General features: G+C 41.4%; 1 protein-coding gene across 1 annotated transcript in view; it reads right to left on the reverse strand.

Moving 5' to 3' along the window:
* LOC149436870 (adhesion G protein-coupled receptor E3-like) overlaps positions 1-8,312 on the reverse strand; it is a 139,190-nt gene extending 130,878 nt beyond the window's left edge. Inside the window, exons 1-2 of the mRNA XM_089661217.1 lie at positions 8,130-8,312; positions 4,854-4,962 (exon numbers count right to left, since the gene is read on the reverse strand). Coding sequence (XP_089517343.1) covers positions 4,854-4,896 — 43 coding nt within the window. The 5' untranslated portion in view covers positions 4,897-4,962; positions 8,130-8,312. The remainder of the gene's footprint in view (positions 1-4,853; positions 4,963-8,129) is intronic.
* Positions 8,313-15,206: the final 6,894 nt, after the last annotated feature.

Consider the following 15,206-nt stretch of genomic DNA (forward strand, 5'->3'; position numbering starts at 1 on the left):
TCTGGTGTGTTTTTAAAGCCATCTATGTAATAGATATATGTAAACTCTACAGATCCAGTCTTAGGCTGGCCATACATTATACAATTTTCTTACAATTGTCTGTCCAATTTCTGCCACCAAATTTCCTTTAGATTTACCTTCAACTATGTAGCACAAGTGCCCGCCTAATTGGATACAACTGAAAATGTTGTTTAGATTTGACCTCATATTATATGGTTTTTGGTAGATCTAAAGCAAAATTGTATAATGTATGGCCAGCCTTATTCTCTCTAGTTGGGCAGCTTATAAACTGTGTGAAGTTAGTGAATGTTTTCTCCATGATGACATGATTAAAATCACCTGAGATTATGATAAGGGCATTGGGATGTTCAGTTTAAAGTTTTACAATAACATTGTGTATGGCATCACTTGCCAACGTTGGGTTGGCAGAAGGTGGAATATATACTGCCACAACAATAACATGTGGAATCTCCCTAGGCAAGTAATAAGGCTGAAGCCCTACTACCATTATTTCTATATCTGGGCAGCAGGCACTTTTCTTAATATTCAAGTGACCAGGGTTTCACCGTCTATTGCTTGCAAAGATAACAAGCCCCCCTCCCTTCCTCTTACCGCTCATTGTGCAGCCCCTGTCTGCTCTAATAATCTGGAAAAAACTTACGTTAACATTGTGATTGGGAATATCCCTGTGCTGCCATGTTTCTGGAAAACATATGATGCTACACTCACAAAATTCATGTTGACTCTGAACTAACACCATTAGCTCATCTACCTAATTCACCAAAGATCCCACTTCTCCCATGATAATGGGAGGAATATTTGGATTAAATCTCCTACTCTTTCACCGTACCTCTGTCTTCTGCTGTGGTGAATGGGAGCATTACTCCTGCTGTGCACCTGATACTGAAAAGGATAATCCTTGCTTCAATGAAATTGAGTACTGAGCAGGGACGGACTGACAACTCATGGGGCCCCCGGGCAAAAGGGGATCATGGGGCCCCTGTGTCCTTGCCCAAACTCAAAAAAGCCTATGAAAAAGGTACCAGGGGCATCTCAAGGGGCCCCCTACTGGCCCCGGGCCCTCGGGCAGTGCCACGAGTTTCCAAATGGTGAGTCCGCCTCTGGTACTGAGGATCTTGTTGAAAATATAACTAACTTTACTAACCAGTGGGGGGACCCAACTTCTGTTGATGTATGTTCAGTGAAAGAGATGGGGACTGCTGCTGTTGAATTAAATTAGGCTGCACAGGCTTGCTAGAAGGGGACATGGACAGATCAGATAACGATCGTAAAACTGAGAAGCAATTTGCTGTTGAGTAAGTAACTGCTGCTTTAAGCCATGTACACACAATGAAAATGTCGGACAAATGATTGTCCATTTTTTTGCTTACTAGTCTCCATATAAATAAAGAGGTTACTAAAGTTACGAAAATTCTTGTATGACAGAATAAAAATGCGGATGTGATCTAATGTATTGTATTGTATTTTTGGGTGAAAACTGTACTGATTAAACAAAAATCGTATGATCTAATATCATACAAGAAAAATTTTCACACTTGTCCCTTCGAATAACTGTGTACTAAACTGATCAGATTATCGTACGATCGCTTCGAAAGCAGTATTCTTTGTATGATTTTCTGATCATGTGTACTAGGCTTAAGTCTAGGTTCACACCTAAGCATTTTGCGGTGCGTTTTGTATTTTGCAGAAACGCACTACAGTCCATTTAACATGATTTCCTATGGGACATGTTCACATCTTCGCATTTTCACCCGGTGTGTTTTTTGGAAACGGTCAGGGACTTTTTTAAACACAAAATGTTGAGATTTTGTTCGATTGACACCAAGGGAGATGCTGCATAAATGCATGTAGCAAAACTGGATAGGTGTGAATCTAGCCTAAGGGTGAAATTGTGCTGGAAGGACACTAAGACAAAGAAGTCAGATATTGGCTATCAGCCTGCAGGACTAATTGCTGCTCAGAATATTGAGACTGTTTTGGTATTTGCTGCTACCGAGGGTGAAGGCCCTGCTTGTTGTCATATGAAAACTGGCTCAGTTGAGAATAAGACCCTGAGCTATATTGCCCATGAGAAAACTACTGTGAAATTACTGTGAACAGCCATGGCTAGTGTTCAAATATGGAAAAAAATTGACCTTTTTCATTGTTTCTGAGCACTGCATTGATGATGGCTAACAAGCCTAAACAGTTGTATGCAGTTTGGAATAAATGGTTCTGCACTGTTATGCTCTATCTGTGCCAGAAAGTTTGGATGGACAGAATGGTGATCAAAGGTCAGAAATACATGACTTGCATAGCTCTACTTACTGTGACAAAATGAGTAAAAATGTTTATTTTGGGAATGTGGCAGGGATCGGGATTTAGTAAGCATTAGGGGGACTATGAGGGGAGCTGCACACTGAGAACCTTCAGCCTTTAGAACCACTTTAACCACCTCCCGCCCGGCATATAGTACAATGACGGACTCAAGGTGGTTCTCTCGTTCTGGGAGGACGTCATATGACGTCCTCCCATTCTAACTGCACATGCGTGGCTCCGGGAGCGCGCAGAGCGGCGAGCGGCGGTGCGCCGTGTCCCTCGGACACAGCGGATCACCGGTCAGCGGAAAGAGCCAAAGATGTCGGCTCTGTCATGTGATCAGCTGTGTCCAATCACAGCTGATCGAATGTAAATAGGCAAATGCCGGTTATCGGCATTTCTCTCCACACGAGCTGTCACGCTGACAGCTCGTGAGGAGAGGAGAGCCGGTAATCGGCATTCCTCAGAGGGGACATGTACACTGATCATCAGGGCACTGATGATCAGTGTACCCTGATGATCTGTGTAGCCCCAGCAGTGCCACCTGTCAGTGTCCATCAGTGCCACATCAATGCCACATTTCAGTGCCTACCAGTGCACATCAATGCCACATATCAGTGCCCATCTAAGCTGCCTTCATTGTTACCTATCAGTGCCAGTCAGTGCCACCTATCAGTGCCAGTCAGTGCCGCCCATCAGTGCCACCCAGGGGTGGACTGACCATTTGGAAATTCGGGCACTGCCCGAGGGCCCGGGGTCAGTAGGGGGCCCCATGAGATGCCCCTGGTACCTTTTTCATAGGCTTTTTGAGTTTGGGCAAGGACACAGGGGCCCCATGATCTGCTATTGCCCGGGGGGGCCCCATGAGCTGTCAGTCCGCCCCTGGTGCTGCCTATCAGTGTGCATCAGTGCCGCCTGTCAGTGCCCGTCAGTGCTGCCTATCAGTGTCCATCAGTGCAGCCTATCAGTGCCCATCCCTGCAGCCTCATTAGCACACATCAGTGAAAGAGAAAAATCACTTATTTACAAACTTTTATAACAAAAACTAAGAAAAAACTTTTTTTTTTCAAAATTTTCAGTGTTTTTTGGTTTGTTTAAGAAAAATAACCCCAGAGATGATTAAATACCACTAAAATAAAGCTCTATCTGTCACAAAAAATGATAAAAATGTCATATGGGTACAGTGTTGCATGACCGTGCAATTGTCATTCAAAGTGCAACAGCGCTGAAAGCTGGAAATTGGCCTGGGCAGGAAGGGGGTATACATGCCCTGTAGGCTAGTGGTTAGGAAGGCTCTGTTGTATTTTGCACTGGTTCAGTAGAAGACTTTTTGGTTCATTTTGAACCAGTCAGGTTATTGTTGGTCCCCAAGCCTTACTCCATAGAAGCATGGTTTCCATACACTGCACTGATGATGACTAACAAATAGAACTGTATGTAATTTGAAACAAATGCCACTATAATAATAGACTGTATGTGTGATTTAACCAGCCATTTGGCATGTACAGGTGTTCAAGGGGCAGAAAGGAATATTTTGCAATAAATCTCCTGTTTTGGGATTTATGATGGAATCACCCACATACAATGCCCTTTTACCACCTCTACACTGGAGATTGGACAACAGTTTACACCTTCAGTCATGTAAATCAAAGGTTTGTCACTTATTGCAGACCTTTTGGCACCATGGGATATTAGAACAGGATGTTTCCATAGACATTCACCCTCCCCATGCTGTTCATGGACATTCAACATTGCCTTGACCCATTCAATGGTGAGTGAATTAAGGTGACTGAGTTACGCGTGTGGCTATAAATGCTGGGGTATATTCCTGACACTTAACTGAACTAAAGAAGCAGGCTGGGTAAGCTAAAAAAAATCTCTGCAACTTAGAACAAGTCTGGTTGAATGTGAATCACTACTACTAGCTGTTCAACAAAACGTGTAGATACCTTTTATTTCTAAAAGTCTTCTTTGTTCCTTCTGGCCCAATCCACCATAACCTGTCGGGTTCTATCTTTGTGTTGCTACTCACGCCCTACTCAATAGGAGCCATTTTATCCATGTACTGCATTGGTGATGGCCAACAAGCCTGAAACAGGTTATAACTTTTCAACATTTCTCACACAAATACTTCAACATGTGCATCAGAGAACAATATCTACAATGTGGAATATTCTACTTTACCCTCATTACAATATCACATTTTTCAGAAAAGAGAGTTTTGCTCTAAAAAAAGCAGCAAGTCCCAGCATATTAGGTGATCCAGCACAGTTGGGAGGCCTTAAGATGCTAAACTATACTTGTCATCTGTTATTTTATTTATGGAGCAAAGAGAAGAGTACGACCTGCAATAACCTATAGCAGTCAATCAGCAATCAACTTTTATTGTTCTGACAGCCCCATAATGATGGGAAGGAGTATACTGTTTTCGGCTCTTCACATTTCATCAATGCTCTTTGCACTCTGCTATAATTTTATGTCTTTCCATATATCTGTCAGGAATCGACATAGTTACTGTTCACAGGGAGACTTACCGAGTATAAGCAGCCATAATTGTACTGGAAACTTCTGATCCATCTTTGTTCTCCTGGATCCTTTATATTGTGATTCTCTTTTCCCAGCGATGATCAGTGTTCTTATTGCCTAGATGGTAACAACACCCACATTTGTGCCACTGTGCTTTTTGTATACATCTCTTGTGTTTGTTTTGTTAATGCCTTACACTGCTGTGCACTCCGATGTCTCTGTTCTACAATGCTGTGCACTCCGATGTCTCTGTTCTACAATGCTGTGCACTCCGATGTCTCTGTTCTACAATGCTGTGCACTCCGATGTCTCTGTTCTACAATGCAGTGCCCCCTGATGTCTCTGTTCTACAATGCAGTGCCCCCTGATGTCTCTGTTCTACAATGCAGTGCCCCCTGATGTCTCTGTTCTACAATGCAGTGCCCCCTGATGTCTCTGTTCTACAATGCTGTGTACTCTGATGTCTCTGCTTTACAGTGCTCTGCACTCTGATATCTCTGTTCTGCAATGCTGGGCTCTCTTTTGTCTCTGTTCTACAATGCTGTGCACTCTAATATCTCTGTTCTGCAATGCTGAATGCTCTGATGTCTCTGTTCTACAATGCTGTGCACTCTGATGTCTCTGTTCTACAGTGTCGTGTACTCTGATGGTTCTGTTATACAATGCGGTGTACTCTGATGTCTCTGCTCTAAAGTGTTGTGTACTCTGATTTCTCTGTTCTGCAATGCTGTGTACTCTGATGTCTCTGTTATACAATGCTGTGCACTCTGATGTCTCTGTTATACAATATGGTGTACTCTGATGTCTCTGCTGTACAGTGCTGTGTACTCTGATTTCTCTGTTCTGCAATGCTGTGCACTCTGATGTCTCTGTTATACAGGGCTGTGTACTCTGATGTCTCTGTTATACAATGCGGTGTACTCTGATGTCTCTGTTATACAAAGCGGTGTACTCTGATGTCTCTGTTCTACAGTGCTGTGCACTCTGATGTCTCTGTTATACAATGCTGTGTACTCTGATGTCTCTGCTCTACAGTGCTGTGTACTCTGATTTCTCTGTTCTGCAAAGCTGTGCACTCTGATGTCTCTGTCTGCAATGCTGTGCACTCTGATGTCTCTGTTCTACAATGCTGTCTACTCTGATGTCTCTGTTCTACAATTCTGTACACTTTGATGTCTCTATTCTACAATGCTGTACACTTTGATGTCTCTATTCTACAATGCTGTGCTCTCTGATGTCTCTGTTCTACGATGCTGTGAACAATGATGTCTCTGTTTTGCAATGCTGTGAACTTGGATATATCTGTTCTACAAGGCTGTGCACTGTGATTAGTCTGTTTTACAATGTTTTCACTTTTACGTCTCTGGTATACAATGATTTCCAATTCAATATCTTTTTTCTACTATACTGTTCACTCTTAACACTCTGTTTTGCAATGTTACACACTCTAATTTCACTATTCTACATTACACTGTTACACACTCCAATCTCATTATTTTACTGTACTTTACTGAACTTTAATTTCACTGTACTACTGTGCTGTGTACTCTAGTCTCTGTAATGCAATACTGTAAACTCTAATCTCATTATTCTACAATACTGTTCACTTTAGTCTCACTATTCCATAATACTATGCCTTCTAATCCCACTCTTCTACAATACTGTGCTCTCTGATCTCCCTGTTATACAATACTGTGCTCAATACTGTGCTCTCTGATCTCCCTGTTACACAATACTGTGCTCTCTGATCTCCCTGTTATACAATACTGTGCTCTCTGATCTCCCTGTTATACAATACTGTGCTCTCTGATCTCCCTGTTATACAATACTGTGCTCTCTGATCTCCCTGTTATACAATACTGTGCTCCCTGATCTCCCTGTTATACAATACTGTGCTCTCTGATCTCCCTGTTATACAATACTGTGCTCTCTGATCTCCCTGTTATACAATACTGTGCTCTCTGATCTCCCTGTTATACAATACTGTGCTCTCTGATCTCCCTGTTATACAATACTCTGCTCTCTGATCTCCCTGTTATACAATACCATGCACACTAATCTCACTATTCTACAATGCTATACAATGTCATGCCTTTGTTCTAAAACACTGCATTGTATAATCTCTCTATTCCACAGTGCTGGGCACCCTAATCTCTTTGTGCTACAATGCTGTGCACTGTGATCTTCATGCTCTATAATCCTGGGCACTCTGATCTTTATGTTATACAATGCTGTGCACTCTGATCTTTATGTTATACAATGCTGTGCACTCTAAACTCTTTTGCTTTACAATGGTGTACATTCTGATCTTTATGTTCTACAATGCTGGCCACTCTGATCTTTGTGGTCTATAATGCTGTGCACTCTGATCTTTATATTCTACAATCCTGTGCACTCTAATCTCTATGTTTTACAATGCTGTGCACTCTAATCTTTATGTTCTAGAATGCTGTGCACTCTAATCTTTATGTTCTACAATGCTGCACACTCTGATCTTTATGTTCTACAATGCTGGCCACTCTAATGTCTATGTTCTACAATGTTGAGCACTCTGATCTTTATGTTCTACAATGCTGGGCACTGTGATATTTGTGTTCTACAATGCTGGGCACTCTAATCTCTATGTTCTACAATGCTATGCACTCTAATCTGTATGTTCTACAATGCTGAGCACTCTGGTCGTTATGTTCTACAATGATGTGCACTGTGATCTGTATGTTCTACAATGCTGAGCACTCTGATCTTTGTTTTACAATGCTGGGCACTGATTTTTATGTTCTATAATGCTGGGCACTGATCTTTATGTTCTACAATGCAGTGCACTGTGACCCTTGTGTTCTACAATGCTGTGCACTGTAATCTCTCTGTGCTGCCATGCTGTGCACTCTAATCTTTCTGTTATATAACTTTCTGCAAATCTTGTACACCCTAATTGTCCTGTTCTAACTGCTATACAATGCTGTATATGTTAGTCCTTCTATCTACCATACTGTATATTATAATTGAACACTTCTGTACCGGTCCAGCTGAAACGTCTGACTCCTATGTTCTACCTCAATGGAAAGTTCTGCATACTCCTTATTTTAGTATAATTGTGCTACAATGTAGCTTTGTGTATCCATCTAGTTAACTCTACCATAACAAGGCTCACCCTAATAATTAGAAGGTCTAGCTCTATAATCAGTCTGTTTTTTGTGGTTAGAATTTAGCATGTTATTAAAACTGTATTATACCTGGTGATCTTCATTAATTTTATATGTAAGTATAGTGTTCATTATAGCTACCTGTTTTTACTGCTCAGATCTTCAACCGTCTCCCAGCTTATCCGTATCCCTTGCCCTACACCTAGTTCCAGTCTTCCTTACATCCTTGGCACATTGTGGGCTATTCTTGTTATTGTATCCAACGCCTTTGTCCTGGAAGGTCCTGTATAAGAAACTGGGATTTTCAATGAAGCAATTGCTATGTCAGTGTCTCAGCAGTTATGTTCTACTTTGTGTTTTCTGTGTTCTGTTTTTATGCCTGTAAGGGGAAGTGATAAATAGGGGGAGATTGCATGCTTTATTTGTGATGGGATCATAACTGTTTGTGCCAGAATGGTGGGGCTACAGAATCAGGGTGTTGATGTTCTGTCACCAGTAAAATCGTTTTGCAGTGTACCACAGGCTGTCCAGTATGTAGAGTATGACTAGCCATGTTCTAGTAACATGTTTTTTTTTGTAGATGATAGAGAGTTAAACTCTTGATAGTCCCTTTGGCACTTGGTAAAATATCTCATTTTAGCTCCCAGCATCTCTTATGCTAGGTATGAGGGGCTCTCACTAGTGGTGCTCGAACAAGTCCATCAGCAGTTGGAGAACAGGCCAAAAGACCCCAGTCCAGATCCAAGGTCAGTAGTGATGGCATTTGGATGGGTTGTATGTGCCACAGACCCTTTCAGTAATGCCACCAAAATTGGTCAATGGAATTCTAAGGATTAAATGTAAATTAGCACAGCTGGTAATATGTTATTTAGTGATGGGAGTGTGGCAGGTACAGATTGGCAGGAGACGGTATATCATAATTGATCTGGAAAACCTTGCTTGGATGACTGGATTGTCGGAAACAATGGACCAATGCTGGATATACTTCTGGGAACATTAATAAATGTTATTTTTAAACCTAGTAAGTATGTGTTTTGGCTCTATTTTTTCAAATGATTTTTATTTTAATGATGCACCCAGTGGCCTGGAAGAGGTGGATATTTGGCCACCCACTTAATATAAAGGGGCTTCCAAATTCCACCATAATATCCCACCCATTTTACTTTCACTCTCAGCTTGTTTTTGAAGCACACAGAGGTGGAAAAGAGGCTCTTGTCCCTCAACATTAGGACGGGCTGACCAATGAAAATATATCTGAGGTTTCTTCTTTCAGTAGGGGGTTTTAGAAGAAAGAAGCACTTCTTATTGGTCCACACAGTACTGGCCACAGTGTAATTAGAAAACTGGAAATAGTATACATTCTGTACTCTCTTACTAGAACTGGAATCGTAAAAGCTGTATATGTATTTGAGCGTATAGCGCTCTATCCCTCTACTGATTGATGGGTCCAATGTGTGCAGTTACCAACAGAGGTCACTATATCTGCCTGGCCCAAGGCATTTCTGTATTTATTATTATTTGATGTATAAAACTGATGTGTTTTCTATGAGTGATCCATTCATTTAGACCTTTTTACAAAGGTAAATACCTGTGTGTGTAGCACTACCCCATCATGAGCCACTGGTTATGTCGGGTCCTCTGTTCTTACCTTGACTCTGATAAAGAACCAAGCCCCACTGACACCTCAGGGTACACCACTTTAGCAGGTGTATGTTAGCATTTTCTCAATACGTTAGAGAAATTTGACTTGAGACTTTGTAGCAAATAACAGAGTGTATTGTCAAGTAATTATCAGATAAAAGGGTGTAACAGCTAAAAATTTAACAGCATACACAATACAGATTTCTTCAGATATTGAAGGTATTGACATAAACTCAGATCTGAGCAGCATAAACTGTAACTCTCCTCACTAAATGCCCAGTAACAGGCAACCAGTGTAGATATCAACATAACTAGAGGCTGTTACCTACGGGCTTTTGGGATGAAGGAGCTAAGCCTAGGCCTCCTGTGAAAACAAAGTGCGAGTTAATGGTCACTGCCCTCAATGGGAGGTGAACTATGTACAGACCTAAAAGTTAGTCTTCTGCCGTCTATGTTGGGGCCCTTGAAGACGTTGGTACGCTTATTGGTGTTGGATAGACCTGCACCCACTGAGTTATTCTTCAGAAAATAATGGGTTCCTTATGACACTGAAGTAGGAGGGGCCAGACAGTGAGTTAAGGTTTTGTGATGTAGGCCCTGGTCAAATAGTACTAGCGGTGATTAAAAGTGGGCAATTGCAAACTTAGGGAAGGAAAATGATGATCAAACCCCACAAAGATTCTACACAGTGTCAGCAAATGGGACAATAATTGGTCATTGACACGCTCACTAGACATGTGTGGTTCTTTTCGTTCTGAACCAAAAATTCCCATTATTCAGAGATCCCGATGTACCTGAATTTCCAAATTACAACAGTAACTAGTTTAAATGAATCCAAAACAAGTAAAATACATATTTTGAAAGTATTTGTAATTTACATTATTTCTTCACAACTGCCTAAAACTTTTTCACAGTACTGTACATAGAGACATCAAAATGTTGAAGTCAGATATTGCTTTTATAACTTGGAACACTTCCAAATAAACCTTGTTATTAATACAAAGAAGATTAATGTGCCCAAAAATCAAGAGGTCAATTCTTCTGGTGAATGAATAATTTTTGCATCTTTTGTGTCCAGATCAAATATATGCCTTATAACCTAGGGCCCTTCATTTTTTTTATGTTACTTTCAGTTCTTTTATTAAAGGTTTAAGCCAGCCATAGGTGTGATTTTCTTCTCTGCAACCACAAGGAATCCTTTGCTTGGTTTGGATTAGTCTTGGACATAATCCAAGGTAATGTTATGTCAGCTCAGGGGATAGATTTCAAGATATACTATATTGCCAAAAGTATTGGGACACCTGCATTTACATGCACATGAACTTTAATGGCATCCCAGTCTTAGTCCATAGGGTTCAATATTGAGTTGGCCCACCCTTTGCAATATAACAGCTTCAACTCTTCTGGGAAGGCAGTCCACAAGGTTTAGGAGTGTGTCTATGGACCTTGCTTTGTGCACTGGTGAGCAGTCATGTTGGAACAGGAAGGAGCCATCCCCAGACTGTTCCCACAAAGTTGGAAGCATGAAATTGTCCAAAATGTCTTGGTATGCTGATGCCTTAAAGTGTTACTAAACCCACAACAGTAAAATCAGTCTGTATATGCAGTAAAGCATGCTTGTTATATTCACTGTGGAACCTAAGGGGTTAATCCTCTGCACTGTGTAAAAACACTGTTTGATCCAGACTTCTCTGATCCTCCTCTTCTTCCAGTGTCCCCCTCTTATCTCCCCTCTTATCTCCTGATAAGACACATCATGTGGAGTCACTCTGCACATGCTCAGTTTGGTGTGTATTGCTAGAGAGGTTTTTTTTTCTTGGGAGGGTGCATGTGATCAGCACAGGGCCAATCAGCAGTGTCCAGACAGAGGTCAGAGGTTCTTCATCCCCCTAGAGCAAAATTAAAACTCCTACAAGCTTAAACCAGTGCTCATCTGAATACTAATAGAAGTCACAAGACTGCTGATAAGAAAAGGTATTTAGCGGTTTATATTTACTAAAATAATTGCATTTCCAATGTTCTGTGTACTGTGGGAGACCAGATATAGTGAATGCAGGGTCATGGGTTTAGTAACACTTTAAGAGTTACCTTCACTGGAACTAAGAGGCCGAGCCCAGCCCTTGAAAAACAACCCCACACCATAATCAATAAACAACCCTCCACCAAACTTTACACTTGGCACAATGCAGTCAGGCAAGTACCGTTCTCCTGGCAACCACCAAACCCAGACATGTCCATCGGATTGCCAGACAGAGAAGCGTGATTGGTTACTCCAGAGGACATGTCTCCACTGCTCTAGAGTCCAGTGGTGGCGTGCTTTATGCCACTGCATCCGACGCTTTGTATTGCACTTGGTGATGAAAGGGTTGGATGCAGCTGCTCAGCCTTGGAAACCCATTCTAAGAAGCTCTCTGTGCACTGTTGTTGTGCTAATCTGAAGGCCACACAAAGTTTGGAAGTCTTTAGCTATTGACTCTGCAGATAGTTGGTAACTTCTGAGCACTGTGCGCTTTAGCATTCACTGACTCCGCTCTGTCATTTTACGTGGCCTACCACTTCGTGGCTGAATTGCTGTTGTTCGCAGTTGCTACCACTTTGTTATAATCCCACTAACAGTTGGCCGTGGAATATTTAGTGGCAACCTATCACGGGACCACGCTTGAATTCACTGAGCTCCTGAGAGCGACCCATTCTTTCACAAATGTTTGTAGAAGCAGTCTACATGTCTAGGGGCATGATTTTATACACCTGTGGCCATGGAGGGGATTGGAACACCTGAATCCAATGATTTGGAGGGCTGGCTCAATACGTTTGGCAATATAGTGTATTTCTGATATGTCTATATTGATGTTGCAGGTTGGTATAGAAAGAGAATGTTGGGTCATCAAAAAACCAATTGTGTGGATCCCCAACACTTATCAGTTACTGACTGATAGATCTTTGGTGAAAATCTCCAGGGAACATAGGAAAAGTGATAGGATATTTGATGCAGTATGTTGGAGTTGAACAGACCCAGCATAAATCCAGAAGGTAACAGCACTTTAATAGTAAGGAACAGAGATGTCAGAGTAGTGAGTCCCAACAGGATTGCATACAATAGGTCTTTAAGCTGTTGGCCAAGCAAGGACTGTTCAATAGTTTGTCTCTCCTCGGGGACCACCATGATTTAAGTTGCTGTACAATCACTGGTACTCCTATTACTGTTGTAGGATTGGATCTGTAGAGGATTTTATGAATATAGTGAGTAAGCCAGGGTTTTAAAATTGATGCAGTGTGGAAAACGCAGCAAATCCAGTGCAGTTCCATAGTGTGAATCAGGGCTTACGGTCAATTTTAGCTTTTGTAGGTAAGAGGCAGTCACAGGAAGAAGAAGAGGTTGGAAGTATTATAAAATGGTTGGTAGTAATAACATTTTAGTGCGAATCTGCCTGCCCAGGAGTTTGGCGAGATCATGAGCTTGTTGGAGCAAAGCCATAGCAGGGCTTTATAGTTAATACAGAATAAGGATGAACTTGTGGTAGAGTAATATCCAAGTATTTAATAATTGAGTTCAGGGCCAGATGAAAAACCAGATGTCACCGAGATAAGGCCTTTTATACTGTTAGTGCAATGCAAAGCATATGGGATTTAGTGATATTCAATTTATACAATGAGATCTGACCAAAGTCTTGTAGGTGTTTAGTGACTGTTGGTAAAGAGACTAAAGAATTGGTCAAGGATAGAGTCACATTAAACCCTTTAGGCCAAAGGTATGTAAAACTTCTTGAAGATATTGCCAATGTACTCGGTCTGATAGCCGGCCACCTTTAGCAAAGCCTACTTGATCAAGATGTATTAATTGTGGAATAATATCTTAAAGTCTGGGAGAAATGCTTTTAGCATTAAAAAAATGTAAAAAAAACCCTCCTGCGCTCCTAACTAAGTCCCTATAAATTAATCAAGGAGGTACAGCTGCCAACATCCAATCATATACCAAATGATAAATGTGAAAAAACAGCAAAAAATGATGTAGCGCTAATACCATATAAACCCCAAAACATATACTACTAATAATAAAGTGACAATGGTGATTAAAATGAAGTGAATTACATCACCATATGTATAGAATATAAATAATAGATGAATCAATATGCACATATGTAATAAATACACAAAAACATATACTTGATGATACAAAGAGGTGTCTATATCACTCACACAATACACATGCAACAAAGTGCCACATAACAGGTCCGAAAAGGGACCAACAAATATCAATAGTGCCCCAAATGATCCTAAACGGATCTACTAGTGATGAAAAAAACACCGAACAAAAGTCCAAACTGGGACTAAACACAAAAGTGCTCCAACCCCCCAAAAGAAAACAACAGTGCTCTAGGCACAAATCCCAAATAACACATAAATGACAACCACTGTGTCACTAATAAACACAGTGCATCCAACCGTGCATAAATAATACAATGAATATATGTGCTCAAATATATAAACGTATAGCATAAATGCAAAGGGGATAAAACACAAATAAGTCCCGTGAGGTGAATAAACACCTAAATATATCAAGCAATGCACTCCTCGTGAGGGTTAACTGAAAAGGTGATGACAGGCTCCTGATGAAGTCACGTGATTAGCGTGACGATACGCGTCGGCACATGGTGACGCACTTCCGGTCGGACGCCATCTTGAGACACCCAGGAGACACCCATGCAACTACATCTGATCTGAGGTTTGAAATAATCAATGCCATGAGAAAGATGATATAAAATGTGAGCGCATATTACATTCGTTTGGTACCAGGGGCGGACTGACAACTCATGGGGCAACAATAGGGGATCATGGGGCCCCTGTGTCCTTGCCCACACTCAAAAAAGCCTATAAAAAAGGTATCAGGGGCATTTAATGGGGCCCCCTACTGACCCCGGGCCCTCAGGCAGTGCCCGAGTGCTCGAATGGTCAGTCCGCCCCTGTTTGGTACTATATTCAGTATTTAATAAACAGTATTACACTATGGAAGTGTTCACTTGTATTGTATGAGGGATTGAGTGGCCACTTACTGCTTATCTGCCTGGAGAGGAGATCTACAATCCTATGAGCCTACACTTGAGGGGAGAACAGTGTGGAGAGTTTGGAGGAGTCCCGTGCATGAAGGATCCGGTATAGTGATCCTAAAAGCGTTTTGGCCCCGTGTGGGTCAAAACAGGGAGGTGAGCGGGCATTCCAGCCATTTTAGGATATCTTCGTACACCTGTCATCACCTTTTGGGTTAACCCTCATGAGGAGTGCATTGCTTGATATATTTAGGTGTTTATTCACCTCACAGGACTTATTTGTGTTTAACCCCTTTGCATTTATGCTATACGTTTATATATTTGAGCACATGTATTCATTGTATTATTTATGCACGGTTGGATGCACTGTGTTTATTAGTGACACAGTGGTTGTCATTTATGTGTTATTTGGGATTTGTGCCTAGAGCACTGTTGTTTTCTTTTGGGGGGTTGGAGCACTTTTGTGTTTAGTCCCAGTTTGGACTTTTGTTCAGTGTTTTCTTCATCACTAGTAGGATCATTTGGGGCACTA

The sequence above is a fragment of the Staurois parvus genome, unplaced genomic scaffold (genome assembly GCF_062004578.1).
Source record: "Staurois parvus isolate SC_StPar_1 unplaced genomic scaffold, SC_StPar_1.0 ptg001328l, whole genome shotgun sequence".
NCBI lineage: Eukaryota > Metazoa > Chordata > Amphibia > Anura > Ranidae > Staurois > Staurois parvus.